General features: G+C 38.6%; 1 protein-coding gene across 1 annotated transcript; it reads left to right on the top strand.

The window, feature by feature from the left end:
* The first annotated feature begins 434 nt into the window (after positions 1-434).
* Positions 435-13860, top strand: LOC132154597 (tripartite motif-containing protein 16-like). Its single transcript, XM_059563225.1, has 6 exons — positions 435-1263; positions 1456-1551; positions 1760-1993; positions 2119-2272; positions 2400-2459; positions 12657-13860. Exons 1-6 carry the CDS (start codon positions 673-675, stop codon positions 13208-13210), a joined length of 1689 nt encoding a protein of 562 aa, XP_059419208.1. The 5' UTR covers positions 435-672; the 3' UTR covers positions 13211-13860.
* Positions 13861-16150: the final 2290 nt, after the last annotated feature.

Raw genomic sequence — 16150 nt, 5'->3', positions numbered from 1 at the left:
CCTATGCCTGGATCAGTGAGCTGCGTCTCGGGCCGATGACATCACTTCCAGGGAGTCATGTTGTACACGCCCCTGTCCCTTGGCTCCGCCCCCACGTCAAAACAGTGCAACAAATCCCTTTTTTACTGTCTATGAACAAATCGAGACGCGCAGTAAAGTGAAGCGCAAAGGGAAAACGGTATCGCAAGCTCAACCTACACTGACACGCAAAATAAACGCAGTATTGCAAATAAATTCATAGATATGACCATGGAAAATATGTATTGCAAAATCATTGCTTTCGTGCGGTTTCATTTATGTTTTGCAATTCTTTATTTTTGTTTGCAAAACTTCATTTTTTTCTCCAAAAACTTTATTTTCTTTTGCAGTTCTTTATTTTGTTTGCAAAAAGCACATTTATTTTCCTCAATACTTTAATTTTCGTTTGCAAAACTTTATTTTCTTTTGCAATACTTCATTATATTTTATTTTTTGTATATATACAGCTTTATTTTGACCCCATATCATTACCTCTTATAGAGAGTTTCTGTATAAGACTGCCATCTAGTGGTCCTGTTTTATGACTTTTGCACACGTTTCGGAACCAGGAAATGTTTCAGTACAGCGAAATCGAAACTAAACTGCTGTCGAACTGTTGTGAATGTCTCTCCAGCTGTGAGTGCGTGCAGTAAAATGGCAGAATCCAGTGTTTCTTTGGCTCAGAATGAGTTCACCTGTTCAATCTGTCTAGATCTACTGAAGGATCCAGTGACAATACCCTGTGGACACAGTTACTGTATGAGCTGTATTACAGACTGCTGGGATCAGGATTATCAAAATGGAGTCTACAGCTGCCCTCAGTGCAGACAGACCTTCACTCCAAGACCTGTTTTAGGTAAAAACACCATGCTGGCTGAAGTAGTGGAGAAACTCAAGAAGACAAAACGCCAAGCTGCTCGTCCTGCTCAATGTTACTCTGGATCTGGAGATGTGGAGTGTGACGTCTGTACTGGGAGAAGATATAAAGCCATCAAGTCCTGTCTGGTGTGTCTGGAATCTTACTGTCGAAATCATTTAAAACGTCATGAAGAATTTCACTCTGGAAAGCGACACAAATTGACTGATGCCACTGGACAACTGCAGGAGATGATCTGTCCTCTACATGATAAACTGCTGGAGATTTTCTGTCGTACTGATCAGCAGTGTATATGTTATATGTGTATGATAGATGTACACAAAGACCACGACACTGTATCAGCTACAGCAGAGAGAACTGAGAAACAGGTACGAACTCAGTTACGCTGAATAATAAATGTCTCTTCATAATCACATAATAGGTGCAAAATGGAAGATCATTTTAAAACAGTTATAACTAGTTACAGAAAATGTAGTTTCTCCACTTATTTGCTGTTTTTTTAACTGTTCTTTGCGACATTCTCTGCAAGTACTAATGAATTGTATGTTGACTATATACAGAGACAACTGGAGGAGACACAGAGAAAATATCAGGAGAGAATCCAGGAAAAACAGAAGGATATTGAGGAGCTGAAAGAGGCTGTAGAGTCTCACAAGGTGAGTTTTGAGCAGAAGAACAGCTGCTGGCTGCTGAAGAGCTGTTTCAGACTCAGTAAGGACTCTCCTCCAGTCAGTCAGTGAGGAGCCAGTGCTGGAGCTCTTTCAGTCCCACTGAAGTCCACTGTGGGGAACAGACTGTGTGAGGTAGCAGGAAGAGCTGAGTGAATGGACTGATTCTGATGCTTCTCTCTCTGTGTCCTGACAGCGCTCTGCACAGACAGCAGTGGAGGACAGTGAGAGGATCTTTACTGAACTGATCCGCTCCATTGAGAGAAGCCGCTCTGAGGTGACACAGCTGATCAGAGATCAGGAAAAGGCTGAAGTGAGCCGAGCTGAAGGACAACTGGAGCAACTGGAGAAGGAGATTGAAGATCTGAGGAGGAGAGATGCAGAGCTGGAGCAGCTTTCACACACAGACAATCACATCCATTTCTTCCAGGTAACAGAGATCTGAAAAACAGGAGATCTTCATGAAGGGAAGAGTATGTTGTACAGAGATTGAGTTTCTATCAAATGTTTATGTGTCTGGTGTTTCTCTTGTGTTTTTTGTTGTTGTCTGTGTAGAGTTTCCAGTCTCTCTCTGTTCCTCCTGCATCTACAAACTCACCCAGCATCAGTTCTCGTCTCTCTTTTAATGATGTTGAAAAATATGTGTCTCATCTGAGAGAGAAACTGGAGCATTTATTCAGAGAGGAGATAGAAATGTTATCTGGTAGAGGTGAGTTTTACATTTCCTGACATAATATGATATCATGTAAAAAGAATGCATATAATTTTTTTTTACAATTACAATGAATTATTTTATTTTACTATATTTATTATAAAATGTATGTTTATTTTCATAGTGAGAAACATCAACATCATTCCCACCTCTGAACCCGAGACTCGTGAGGAATTCCTCAAATGTAAGTTTCTATAATCATATAAAGAGGCAGACTTTAATTCTTATTACATTTCGTCAATCAGACTGAACTGTGCTAAACTCTACACAACACTCTTGAGGCCATCCTTAAAAATATTCTTGTTTGCCGTAACCCGACCGACCCTGTCAATTTAGCACCGACTAAATTTATTTTTATTTTTTTGCTTTTAGTCCGACCGACTTGCCCTTCAAACAACTAATACAAAAGCAATAAAATACTATTAATTATATTTAAGTAAGTATTGAAAATTTATAAATTGACTAGGCCTACATACAAATGAAGGCTATCTTCTTTAATAAAAAAAAAAAAACCGTGACGTCATCTATGTTTACACCATTGGTTAACGGATGTCACACTGGGCTCTCATTCACTGTCAGAGTCAACGGTTCGCGCTTGGTAATGATGGCTGCGGCAGCAGTAAACTAAATGTTCCCGGTCTCTGTTCAAAGTCATACGGGTTCGGGCACCATAATACATCTAAAAAAAAATCATTAAAACAGCTCGACACCGCTTTAACTTGGCACGACATTCTGGAAAAACTGTGCCCAGATCTTTTCCCATCCCTTCTCACGTCTAGTCTAAACCGTGACCGTGTCGACTGTCACTTTTTGTTCGAAAATCTATTGCACGAATCAACCAACACAAGTTTCGAAAACGAAAATAGGAAATTGATTTTAACGACCTTCTCTCGGAGCGCATCCAGGTTTTTTTTTTTTTTTTTTTTTTGAACAGGCGTCACAGACCAACTGCAGCTTGGGCACCCTTTAGTTTCTATTGAGCCAGGACACACACGCATTAGCCTACAGCAAATAATACTTCTGCACAATGTTTCTCTTTTTACAACAGAAATGTGAATTCTGCCGCTATTCAGACAGTCTCATGATAGCGCATCGAGCAAAATATTACTGCACGTTTATTCAAAGAATTATAATACATGACTGTGAAAAAAACAACATAATATTTATAATAATGTTTATGAACCAATTATTATTAATTAAGTTGCTTAAAGAACTATAAACAAAACAGCGTCATGTATGCATGCATTGTTAAATAAATAAAAAGGGCGGAAAACCAGTCACACAGAATACATTTTTTACATTACATTTACATTTTATCCAAAGCGACTTACAAATGAGAACAATAGAAGCACACTGAAAAAAACAATAAGTAAATTTACCTTATTTTTATTTGGCAAGTTTTTGCACAAGCATTTTTCAAGTAAATTTAACACATTTGGAAATTAAGTAAATCTACTTAACTAAGTTAAGTAAAAATAAAAAAACAAGTTAAGTAAATTTTATTGAGTAAATGTTAATTAAATTATATTAAATTAATGCATTTAGCAGACACTTTTATCCAAAGCGTCTTACAGTGCATTCAGGCTAACAATTTTTACCTATCATGTGTTCCCGGGGAATCGAACCCCCCAAACTTGCACTTGCTAATGCAATGTTCTACCACTGAGCTACAGGAACACTTCAAGATCTTGTGAAAAATAAGTGAAAATTTCACTTACTTTTTTATTTTGGAAAAGTAATTTGGAAAAGTTTTTACACTAATAATAAACCCGAAACAGAGATTCTAGAAATTTCTAAATGTAAAATAATTTTTTTTCAAAACAGTTTTATCAAATGAGGGTAAATAAGTCTCTCACTTCTGTCCCTTTCAACCAGTTTACAGCAAAGACAGCACGAAGGACTGAATGCACGTGATAAATATTCTGCAATTAAGAAAACAGACAAAAGAAATTGCACTGTAAAACCCGACAAGTAAACTTAACTCAAACCGTTTGAGTAAACAGATTGCCTTGATTTAAACCATATAAGTTTTAAAACTTTGCATTCAAGTAATTAAGTGATTAACTAAGTGCTGATTGAGCATTAGTGATGAACAGCTGCTGTTAAACAGAATCACTGAAGAAAAGAGAAACACAAGAACTACTACAACTGACTTCAGACACAGTCTTAGATAAAATCAACTAAAATAAAATACATTAAATCTCTCAAGATCTGATTAAACAACCCCACAAACAGCATCACATGCTCCACTTATTAATAACCAGACTGACTTTGACTTACTGACTTACTGACTGACTTAGATGTTGATTTATTGTTTCATTTGAAGTAACCATGTTAGAGATCAATGTTTGCTTTAGTTAGTCTCTTGGCCCTTGACTTCTGTCTTAGTGTTTTCTCTGATTGTTGTAACCATGTGTTTCTAAAACACATTTGTTGTAACTCAGAAGTCCAGAAGAAATATCATCAGGTGTTAACCTGTACCTAGGTCTAGGTTTTTATATTGGTGATGAGAATCATCAATTAAAGAATAGTATGAAGTCTAACCTCTGATGAAATATGTGTTGTGCTATTAGATGGATTATAGTAAAAGTGATTCTGAGAGCCAGTTGTTCTGTGATAATCAGTTAATATGAATGAATTTTCAAACAGTGTGGTCTTCTACAGTGTCAAACAGTCACACAAAGACATCAATAATCAGAAAATGAACCTCAACAATAGTGACCATTAAAAAAAAATGCTGCGGAGCATGCTGGGAGCCATAGATGAGTTTTGTACTACAATAGTACCCAGCATGCATTGCAGCATGTTTTTTTCATCACCATTGTAGAGGTTCATATTCTGATTATTGATGTCTGTGTTTGACCAATTACTGTCATAGTAGAAAAATGTATGTGTACAAAATGTTTAGAAAGTCATTTTTATATTAACCGATTATCACAGAACCACTGGCTCTTAGTGTCATTTTTACTAGAACCACTTCTACTAACTACACAACACCTACTTGTCAGAGATTAGACTCCGTACTGTTCAATAATTGATTATAATCATCACCAATGTAAAGTATAACAACCTACACCTAGCTACAGGTTAACACCTGATGGCATTTCTTCTGGGCTCTTGAGTTACAACAAATGTGTTTTAGAAACACATGGTTATAACAGCCAGAGAAAACACAAAGACAGAAGTCAAGGGTCAAGAGCCCAACTAAAGCAAACACAGATCTCTAACATGGTTACTTCAAATGAAACAATAAATCAACATCTAAACCTTAGTTCATTCTCAATAAGATCTTCTGTAGACGTCTGACAGAAATAAAGTCAGTCTGGTTATTAATAAGTGGAGCTGGTGATGCTGTTTGTGGGGTTGTTTAATCAGATCTTGAGAGATTTAATGTATTTTATTTCAGTTGATTTTATCTAAGACTGTGTCTGAAGTCAGTTGTAGTAGTTCTTGTGTTTCTCTTTTCTTCAGTGATTCTGTTTGTTAACAGCAGCTGTTCATCACATATTCACAATCAGCACTTAGTTAATCACTTAATTACTTGAATGCAAAGTTTTAAAACTTACGTGGTTTAAATCAAGGCAATCTGTTTACTCAAACGGTTTGAGTTAAGTTACTAGTCGGGTTTTACAGTCCAGTCAGATCAACAAGAGAACAACAACATTATACAAGCGCCATGACAAGTCTCAGGGAGTCTAGTACAGAACGCATAGCCAGGTTTTTTTTTTTTTTTTTTTAATGAAAAGACAAGCAAAGGAAAATTGCTAGTATTAGTTGGTTAAGTGCAGGCGAAAAAGATGAGTCTTTATATGTTTCTTGAAAATGAGTAAAGAGTAAAGACGAATTGAGATTGGGAGGTCTGTTGAACATTGGTGACCTTGAATGTGCTCTTATTATGACTGTTGTCTAAGGGGTGTGGTTCATTCATTATGCTGTTCAGGTGTTGCAATTTAATAAATGACTGCATGCCCCTGTGAGTGTGTACGCCAGTCAAACGAAACCCGATGGCTACGTGAGTTTATTCCTCCGTCATGTTTTAGTCGGCTTTCTACCCTTTATGTTACGATGGCAGCTTCAACAGGTTATGGGCCCAGGAAGGAGTTTGGAAGCCGGTGGAACTGTTTACGTTTTGACGGGGATGAGAAAAATTATGAACTGTGGGAAACTAAGTTTCTGGCGCACCTGCGTCTGCTCAGTTTGAAGAACACCATACTGAGCGAACCACCTGATGGTGACGGTGCAGAAGAAGATGCAAAGAAAAATGAGGATGCGTATGCAGAACTGATTCAGCTGTTGGATGATAAAAGCCTTTCCCTTGTGATCCTTGCTCAGAGGATGACAGCGTGATGAAGGTGAAAGCAAGAGATGGGTGGAACATGAAACTGACCTGTTTTAACTGCGGACAGAAGGGACATAAGGCTGTGGAGTGCACTTCTGCTACGAGCGAGCATAGAGAACAGCGACAGTGGTGTCATCTTTGCAAGAGTTCTAAGCATAAGGATGTGAATTGCAGACGGAGAAAGCAGGACAACGTAAAGCGGGTGGTGGATGAGGAGGACCACACCTTTGCTTTTAAGGTGGGCCAAGTGGATGCCGTTCTGGTCAGCGGAGTGAAGGAAAAAGGCCTCATGGTTGATACAGGAGCCACGTCGCATATTATCCGGGACATCACACAGTTCAAGGACTTTGACAAAAGTTTTGAGCCACACACGCATATCCTAGAGCTGGCTGATGGAGAGAAGACCAGCGGTATCGCCTTGAGGAAAGGTACAGCCAAAGTTCGCCTGAGAGACAACAAAGGTCAAGTGGTGGAAACGATGCTGATGGGGGCGCTGTACGTCCCATCTTTTCCACAGGACATCTTCTCAGTCAAGGCAGCGACGTCCCAGGGAGCGACATTTTCAAAGAAGGTCAGAACAGACTTGTTCATAAGAACGGTGTAACATTTAACATCCAGGTGTATGATAGACTGTTCTATTTAAGCACTGTTACAGGTGATGTTAATCAATGTCATGGATGTTATGATATCCACACATGGCATGAAATTCTCGGTCACTGTAATTATGAGGATGTGTTGAAGCTGGAAAATGTTACAAAGGGGATGAAAATCAAAGGTAGAACTGAAATGTCTAATCTAAAATTTGAAGTGTGCACACAGGGTAAATTTGTTCAGAGCAGGAACAGGGAGGCAGATGAAAAAGCAAAAATTCCCCTTGGACTTGTGCACACAGATTTAGCTGGACCTATGGAGCCGAAAGCAAAAGATGGTTTCAGATATATCTTGGCTTTTACTGATGACTATTCCGGTGCAATATTTACATATTTTTTGAGAGCAAAGAGTGATACAGTCAAAGGAACAGAGAAGTTCATTGCTGATGTTTCACCTTATGGCAGAATTAAATGTATGAGATCTGATAATGGCACTGAGTTTACATCCAGGGAATTTCAGTCCCTGCTCAGTAAAAATGCAACTAGACATGAAACCTCAGCTCCCTATTCACCCCATCAGAATGGGACAGCTGAGAGGAGCTGGAGAACTTTGCTTGACATGGCAAGGTGTATGTTAATCGAGAGTAGCTTACCAAAAATGTTATGGACGTATGCAATCCAGACTGCAGCTGTTATTCGCAACAGATGTTATAACAGACATGTAGGACAGACCCCATATTATATGTTGACTTGAAAGAAACCTGATCTTTCAAGAATGAAAATATTTGGGTCAAAGTGTTATGCATACAAACAGAACAAGAAAAAGTTAGACTCTCGATGTGAAAAAGGGATTTTCATTGGTTATGACAAGAATAGCCCTGTATATCTAGTTTTCTATCCAGACTCAGGAAAAGTGAACAAAAGCAGGTTGGTGGAGTTTCTCACAAAGAGTGGGACAGAATGCCACATTGAGACAGATCAGTCAATGTGTGAAGATGATGTGCGTAGGGAGAGCGCTGAAACTCACCTACCAAAACCTGAGATAATAGAATTATAAAAATTCCCAGGACATAAAATCTGAAACGTGTGACCCAAGCCCCAATACAGGTGAAAGGGAAAGTGTTGAGAGCAGGCGTTATCCACAGAGAGAGAAGAGGCCTCCACAGTATTTGAGGGATTATGAGTATGGAATAAAATGTGATGATGTCCATGCACTAACCAGTATTGATTATTGTTATAGAGTTGCATGTGATGTACCCCACATTCTAAAGGAGGCTATAAGCTCACCAGAGTCAGAATTGTGGAGTAAGGCCTTGCAGGAGGAGATGAACTCTCTTAAGGAGAATGATACATTTACCCTTAAAACATTACCTGAAGGTAAAAATATAGTGGGGGGCAGATGGGTCTACACAGTGAAGGAAAACCCAGTTGGAACCACATACAAAGCTCGGTATGTGGTGAAAGGGTATAGTCAAGTTGCAGGCATTGATTATAATGAAACTTTTTCTCCAACTGCTGATATGACATCAATACGTAGCTTAATGCAAATTGCAGCTCAATATGGTTTAGAACTGCATCAAATGGATGTAAAGACTGCATATTTGCATGCCCCTATTGATACTGAATTATACATGGAACAGCCAGAAGGATTTGAGGTCAAGTCAGAAACAAGTGAGAGGCTTGTCTGTAGACTTAACAAATCACTTTATGGTTTGAAACAGTCAGGGCGGAATTGGAATAAAATGCTAGATGATTTTCTGATTCAAAATGATTTTATTCAAAATCCTGCTGACCATTGTGTTTACAGTAAACAAACTGGAGGTGAGAAAATCATACTGATAGTCTGGGTTGATGATCTTCTTATTGCAGCAAGCGATAGTCAGACACTCAGAAATGTGAAAAGAATGTTGGAGGAAAGATTTAAAATGAAAGATCTTGGTAAACTTACACATTTTCTGGGCATTGATTTTGCACAAGGAGATGGTGAAATAAAAATGAACCAGAAAAGGTTCATTATTAAGATTTTGGAGAGGTTTGATATGATTAATTGTAAACCAAGGTCAACTCCATGGGAAAACAAAATGCAATTTGATAATGAAGGTGAACGTGTTGATCCAAAACTTTATCGAGAAGTGGTTGGTAGCTTGATCTATCTAATGACCTGTACTAGACCAGATCTAGGTTTCATTGTCAGTAAGCTGTCACAACACTTTTCTGAACCAAAGAACCAACACTGGGTAGCTGCTAAGCATGTATTGCGATATTTAAAGGGAACTGTGAAAAAGGAATTGTGTTATAGGAGAAATGATGTAAATCTTAATCTCTTTGCATTTAGTGATGCTGATTGGGCAGCAGACCAAAATGATAGAAGAAGTACAACTGGTTACTGTTTTAGTTTGTCTGCCACTGGTCCTGTTATTTCTTGGAGGTCTAAGAAACAATCCACAGTTGCTCTTTCCACATGTGAGGCTGAGTATATGGCTTTGGCAGCTACTGCACAGGAAAGCCTATATCCACAGTCCAGAAAACAGTCCAGGTCCGTGAGAGTGATTTTGAACTTCTTTGGGATGGCACCACAAGGCATTGTTCACTTGCAGAGCAACTTCTGGAGGACACATAAGATTTAACCAGTGAGTTTAGGTATGTTGTTGTCGTGCCAGTGGTCGTCTTGTAGGCAAGCATCAGAACCTTGAATTTGATGTGAGCGGCTACTGGTAGCCAGTGTAACCTGATGAGGAGAGGAGTAACGTGAGCTTTTCTTTGGCTCATTGAAGACAACCCTCGCTGCTGCATTCTGGATCAATTGCAGAGGCTTGACAGTACATGCAGGAAGGCCCGCCAGGAGAGCATTACAATAGTCCAGTCTGGAGAGAACAAGAGCTTGGCCAAGAAGTTGGGTGGCTTGTTCTGACAGGAAGGGTCTTATCTTCCTAATGTTGTATAAGGCAAACCTGCAGGACCGGGTCGTTGTAACAATGTGGTCTGTGAAGCTTAACTGATAATCCATCACAACTCCTAGGTTTCTGGCTGTCCTCGAATGAGTAATGGTTGATGAACCCAGCTGTATAGAGAAGTTGTGATGAAGCAATGGGTTAGCTGGAATCACCAGGAGTTCTGTCTTCGTAAGGTTAAGCTGAAGGTGATGGTCATTCATCCAGTTAGAAATGTCACTCAGACAGGCTGAAATGCGAGCAGCTACCGTCGGGTCATCTGGCTGGAATGAGAAGTAGAGTTGGGTGTCATCAGCGTAGCAGTGATAAGAAAAGCCATGCTTCTGAATGACAGATCCTAATGATGTCATGTAGATGGAGAAGAGAAGTGGTCCAAGTACTGAGCCTTGAGGAACCCCAGTAGCAAGGTGTTGTGACTTTGAAACATCACCCCTCCAAGACACACTGAAGGATCTGTCAGAGAAGTAGGACTTAACCCACAGGAGCGCGGTTCCAGAGATGCCCATCTTTCTGAGGGTGGACAGGAGAATCAGGTGATTAACAGTGTCAAAAGCAGCAGACAGGTCCAGTAAGATGAGTACTGAGGATTTTGAAGCTGCTCTTGCTAGTCGCAGGGCTTCAGTAACCAGAATACATTTTTTCATTTAAAAACATGAGATGCAGTGGGATGGGGAACAAAAACCCAACATAAAGTCTCAAGATATTTTTAGAAAATTAAATTAAATACATAAATTTTACATGTCTTTCTAAACATTCGCCTCTCTTGTGAGAGACGCGAGTCCAACGGTGTCCCTCTAGAAAATGCGCAAAATATGCGTTCTGTGTGAACGGTTTGGTTTCAGTTTTGATGTAAACAAGATCTTCTCCACATTGATGTTCTCTCTCTCTTTTTTTTTTTTTTTTTAATAGTGGCTTCAACTGGATAGACTAACATAACCTTATAATGCAATGCCACATACATCGTCATTGCATCTCGTGCGCCACTGATAAAAATCAAATATACTTCGGCCGTCCGCACACAGTCTGCATTATGTCCTTTTCGTCATCCGCGTGCGGGCATTTTTTGAGACCGCGGACGGTGTGCGTACATGAGGTGAAAGATGAGACAGCAGCTATGATATTTAGCAGCTAAAGATGCTGTCGAGCTCGTCCGCCTTTGAAAGTTTTGATGACACGGCTGTGCGCGCGGCGAGATGGAATGGAACACGGACTGTGAAGTACCGGGGCTCATAAGGCAGCTTCCGTAATGCACACCTAAAATTCGAATGCAACATTTTTTGCATTCGAATGTGGATTTTTATTTTAAATTTGACGAATATTCGAAAAACGATTTTTTTGACAGCCCTAGAAAATCGCCTATGCGATTTGTTGTTGTTGTTGAAATTTAATCGTAAACACAGCCATGTTGAAGCCTGCAGTAAATGTTTTGCATTATGGCAGTCCACTCTGCTTATTGTTTTTCGAAAATGTTCCACTCCTGTTTGTCATTGAGCACGTAACTTCACGCCAATAAATCATCAGAAATATTGGTCTTTACCAATATATCAAATCTTTACATTCCTCCTGCCTGTTGTCCGTGGATTTACCTATATTTGGTGTTATTTGCCGTATAAAACTTTAGACATGCAAAATCGATTTGACAAATCGGTTCAATGAACACTTGTCACTCAAATCAAACAGGATTTTGTTTTTCACAAAAGTGACAACCCAAGAAAGCAAAGTAAACGGTCTCTCATTTGTAGGTTGCATTGACACGTAGCGGTGGATGCAAGTAAAACAGTACCTCATTATTTTTTCTTCTCACCTGAAATTCATGTTTTTGACAAAGATATAAATTTGTTTGTGGTCTTTATAGCCTGCATCAAAATGAGGTTTGCAATGATGCGCCAGAAGGCACGGGTTGAAGACCCAGTCAGTGACGTCACGATATGCTAATTTGTTTAAATTCATACCTACGTCATCACCATCACAAAAATGTACTTTTTTTTTACATTGAAACTTGAAAAAAAAAAAAAAATAGACTGACCTACCGACCCTTTTTAAACAAAAATAAAATACTGTTACTGCAAACCAAAATATTTTTAAGGATGGCCCGATTTATATGAGATACATTTATACTGTTAATTTTTTGTTAATTTAACTTACTTGGTTGGTTGAATGTCCTGATCTGATTACTTCACTTTAATCACTCACTGCTAGGTTCTGTTTTGGCAGAGACATGTTACTTAAAACTAACCTTTGGCAGTTTTGATAGAGCTGATAGAGAAAAGGAAAATAATATAAATGTGAATTTACTTTTCAATAATAATAAAAAAAAAAAAACTAACTATAATTTCTGCTGGTCAACTCCAAACACTCACAGGCTCTCCAACTTATGATGTTGATAACAGTGAGGCAGATTTTGTGAACCTGAATGTAATAAACCTCTGCTGTTTTATTTTTTATGTTTGAAAGTCATGCATTATTTGATATATGCAGATAATGTGTTTTATCTTCATCAGATTCCCATCAGCTCACTTTGGATCCAAATACAGTGAATAAAAACCTGGTACTGTCTGAAGAGAACAGAGTGATTGAATACACTCGTGAAGAACAGCTGTATCCAGATCATCCAGACAGATTTGATGGTTTTCCTCAGGTGTTGTGTAGAGAGAGTGTGTGTGGACGCTGTTACTGGGAGGTTGAGTGGAGTGGTTGGGTGGGTATATCAGTGTCATATAAGAGAGTCAGCAGGAAAGGATGGGGAAAGGAGTGTGAGTTTGGTTGTAATGGTCAGTCCTGGAGTTTGTACTGCTCTGACTCCAGCTGGTCGATCTGGCATAATAACCGTAGGACTGCACTCCCTGTAGTGTCCAGCTCCTCTAGAATAGGAGTGTATGTGGATCACACTGCAGGAACTCTGTCCTTCTACAGCGTCTCTGACACAATGACCCTCATTCACAGAGTCCAGACCACATTCACTCAGCCTCTCTATGCTGGGTTTTGGGCTAACAAATATTTGAAAGGACTAATGTTTTTCTTTTCAAAAGCAACACTCTGTGATTTAACAATATAGATGGTACAAACTTTCAATACAATATTAATTGATTTATTAACTGATTTTATTGATCACTTGCAATGATGCTTATTATTTGTTATGTATGAAATTGTGTATTTAAATGCATTTAAATTAACTGTGTTAAATAACATCACATCAAATCCATTGGTGGCTGTCATAATCATATTCTCTTGGTTACAGCAATTTCTAGAGATCCCTTGCATAAACAAACAACCTCTAATTATCATTATTAAAACAGAGGGAGTGCACACCATTTATACTTAATTAAATAAAAATTTAAATTAAAGATGATTTGTAACGCTAATTTTAATAAGTGAGAATGAGAAGCTGCAAGGTCCATCTCAATCATGAAACACTAGTCCACATACAGTACAAACCCTGAGCACTACAGAACCTTAAAACACTGAACTTTTTTTAACTGTTGTATGTAATGTAGTTTTTTCAAAAGAAATGTTCGTGAACAAAATATACAATTAATGTATGTCAATTATTTGCATGTAAATAATTATTTGCATATATTGATGGTTTTATGTTTATTTTGAGTTTAAAATAAGTACTCATGAAGTGGGATTTGTTGTTGTTGTTTTTTTTTACTACTCACCTGTACCTTTATCATGTTAATATTGTAAAAGTTCAATAAAAAGATTAAGAAAGAACACCTACTAAACTTGAAATGCCCTTCCCACGTATGAACGTTTTGTAATTTTACACAGTTGATTTGACTTTTAATTACAGTATCTGAGCAACAATCATTACTTACATTTACATTTAGTCATTTAGCAGATGCTTTTATCCAAAGCAACTTACAAATGAGGATAATGGAAGCAATCAAAAACAACAAAAGAGCAATGATATACAAGTGCTATAACAAGTCTCTGTTAGCTTTGACACAGTACGTAGCAAGGGCTTTTAAATTATATAATAAATAAAAATAAAACCGAATAGAAAAAGAATTGAGCAAGCTAGTGTTAGGGGTCTTTTTTTATAGTTGTATAATACATGAAAAGAAAATAGAATATGAAAAGATAAGAAATTTTGAATTTTTTTTTATTCTAATTCTATTATTCTAATAGAATTAGAATAGTGAGTGCTAAAGTTTAGAGGGTCAAATAAAGATGGAAGAGATGTGTTTTAAGCTGATTCTTGAAGATGGCTAAGGACTCAGCTGCTGGGATTGAGTTGGGGAGGTCATTCCACCAGGAGGGAACATTTAATTTAAAAGTCCGTAAAAGTGATTTTGTGCATCTTTGGGGTGGCACAATCAAGCGACGTTCAATTGCAGAACGCAATCTTCGAGAGGGCACATAAGTCTGAAGTAATTCATTTAGGTAAAGGGGTGCAGAGCCTGTGGTAGTTTTGTAGGCAAACATCAATGCCTTGAATTTTATGCGAGCAGCTATTGGTAGCCAGAGCAAATTGATAAAAAGAGGTGTGATGTGTATTCTTTTCAGCTCATTAAAAATAAATTTTGCTGCTGCGTTCTGGATCAATTGTAAAGGTTTGATAGAACTGGCTGGAAGATTTGCCAAGAGAGCATTGCAATAGTCCAGCCTGGACAGAATAATAGCTTGAACAAGGAGTTGTGCAGCATGTTCTGAAAGAAAGGGCCTGATCTTCTTGATGTTGAATAAAGCAAATCTGCAGGACTGGACAGTTTAAGCAATGTGGTCTGAGAAAGTCAGCTGTTCATCAATCATAACACTCCAAGGTTTCTGGCTGTTTTTGAAGGAGTTATGGTTGATGTGCCTAACTTGTTGAAATTGTGATGAAAAGATGGGTTTGCTGGAAACACAAGCAGTTCTGTCTTTGCAAGGTTGAGTTGAAGGTGATGGTCCTTCATCCAGCAAGAAATGTCTGTTAGACAAGCTGAGATGTGAGCAGCTACCGTCGGATCATGAGGATGGAATAAGAGGTAGAGTTGAGTGTCATCAGCATAGAAGTGGTATGAAAAGCCATGTTTCTGAATGACAGAACCTGCTGTCATGTAGACAGAGAAGATAAGTGGTCTAAGAACTGAGCCCTGAGGCACCCCAGTAGTTAGATGTTGTGACTTGGACACCTCATCTCTCCAAGATACTTTGAAGGACCTATCTGATAGGTAAGACTCAAACCACTGTAGTGCGGTTCCTGAGATTCCCTTTGTCAGTTGGGTTGACAGGAGTATCTGTTGGTTAATCGTGTTAAAAGCAGCGGACAGATCAAGCAAGAAGTATTGAAGATTTGGATTCTGCTCTTGCCAGTCTTAGGGTTTCAACAACTGAGAGCAAGGCAGTCTTAGTTGACTGTCCACTTCTGAAGCCAGATTGGTTGCTGTCAAGGAGGTTGTTCTGTGTGAGAAAGGCAGAGACTTGGGTGAACACAACTCATTCAAGTGTTTTTGCAGTGAAAGGAAGAAGGGAAACTGGTCTGAAGTTCTCTAAAAGAGATGGGTTGAGGGTGGGTTTCTTAAGTAGTGGAGTTAAATAAGACAGTGGAGCCAGTCTTATTTAAGCACATTATCTTTTCCATTGCTATTTTCTATTAAGGTATATGTATTCATCTCATAATTTCTGTTTATGTTCGCTACATTATAAAGTGATGTCGCCAGAGGGCGCACAAAGTAAAATAATAATAATAATAATAATGATTGAGCATTTTACTGTCCCGTTCGCACGAGCGTGAACAACGGGTTATATTTCCATATTTGCTGGTGTGAATTAAGAATGAAAATTTCTGAATTCTTCACACATTGACCAGAATTATAACCACCAGATTCACAAGGGTAGCCTACGTTACAGTTATATTAAAACAGAAAAACAACAACTTATTTTTGTAACTTTATTATTATTATTTTTTTTTATTCTTCTGATAAGTCACAACACATTTGATCACGGTGCGGCGCGCTGCCGTGTCTCGTCTTCAGTGGCTCGCAGCGCGTCGCGCGCCCCCCGCCCCCCA

Source organism: Carassius carassius, chromosome 12 (genome assembly GCF_963082965.1).
Source record: "Carassius carassius chromosome 12, fCarCar2.1, whole genome shotgun sequence".
Classification (NCBI taxonomy): domain Eukaryota; kingdom Metazoa; phylum Chordata; class Actinopteri; order Cypriniformes; family Cyprinidae; genus Carassius; species Carassius carassius.
This window is presented reverse-complemented; position numbering and strand designations above follow the sequence as displayed.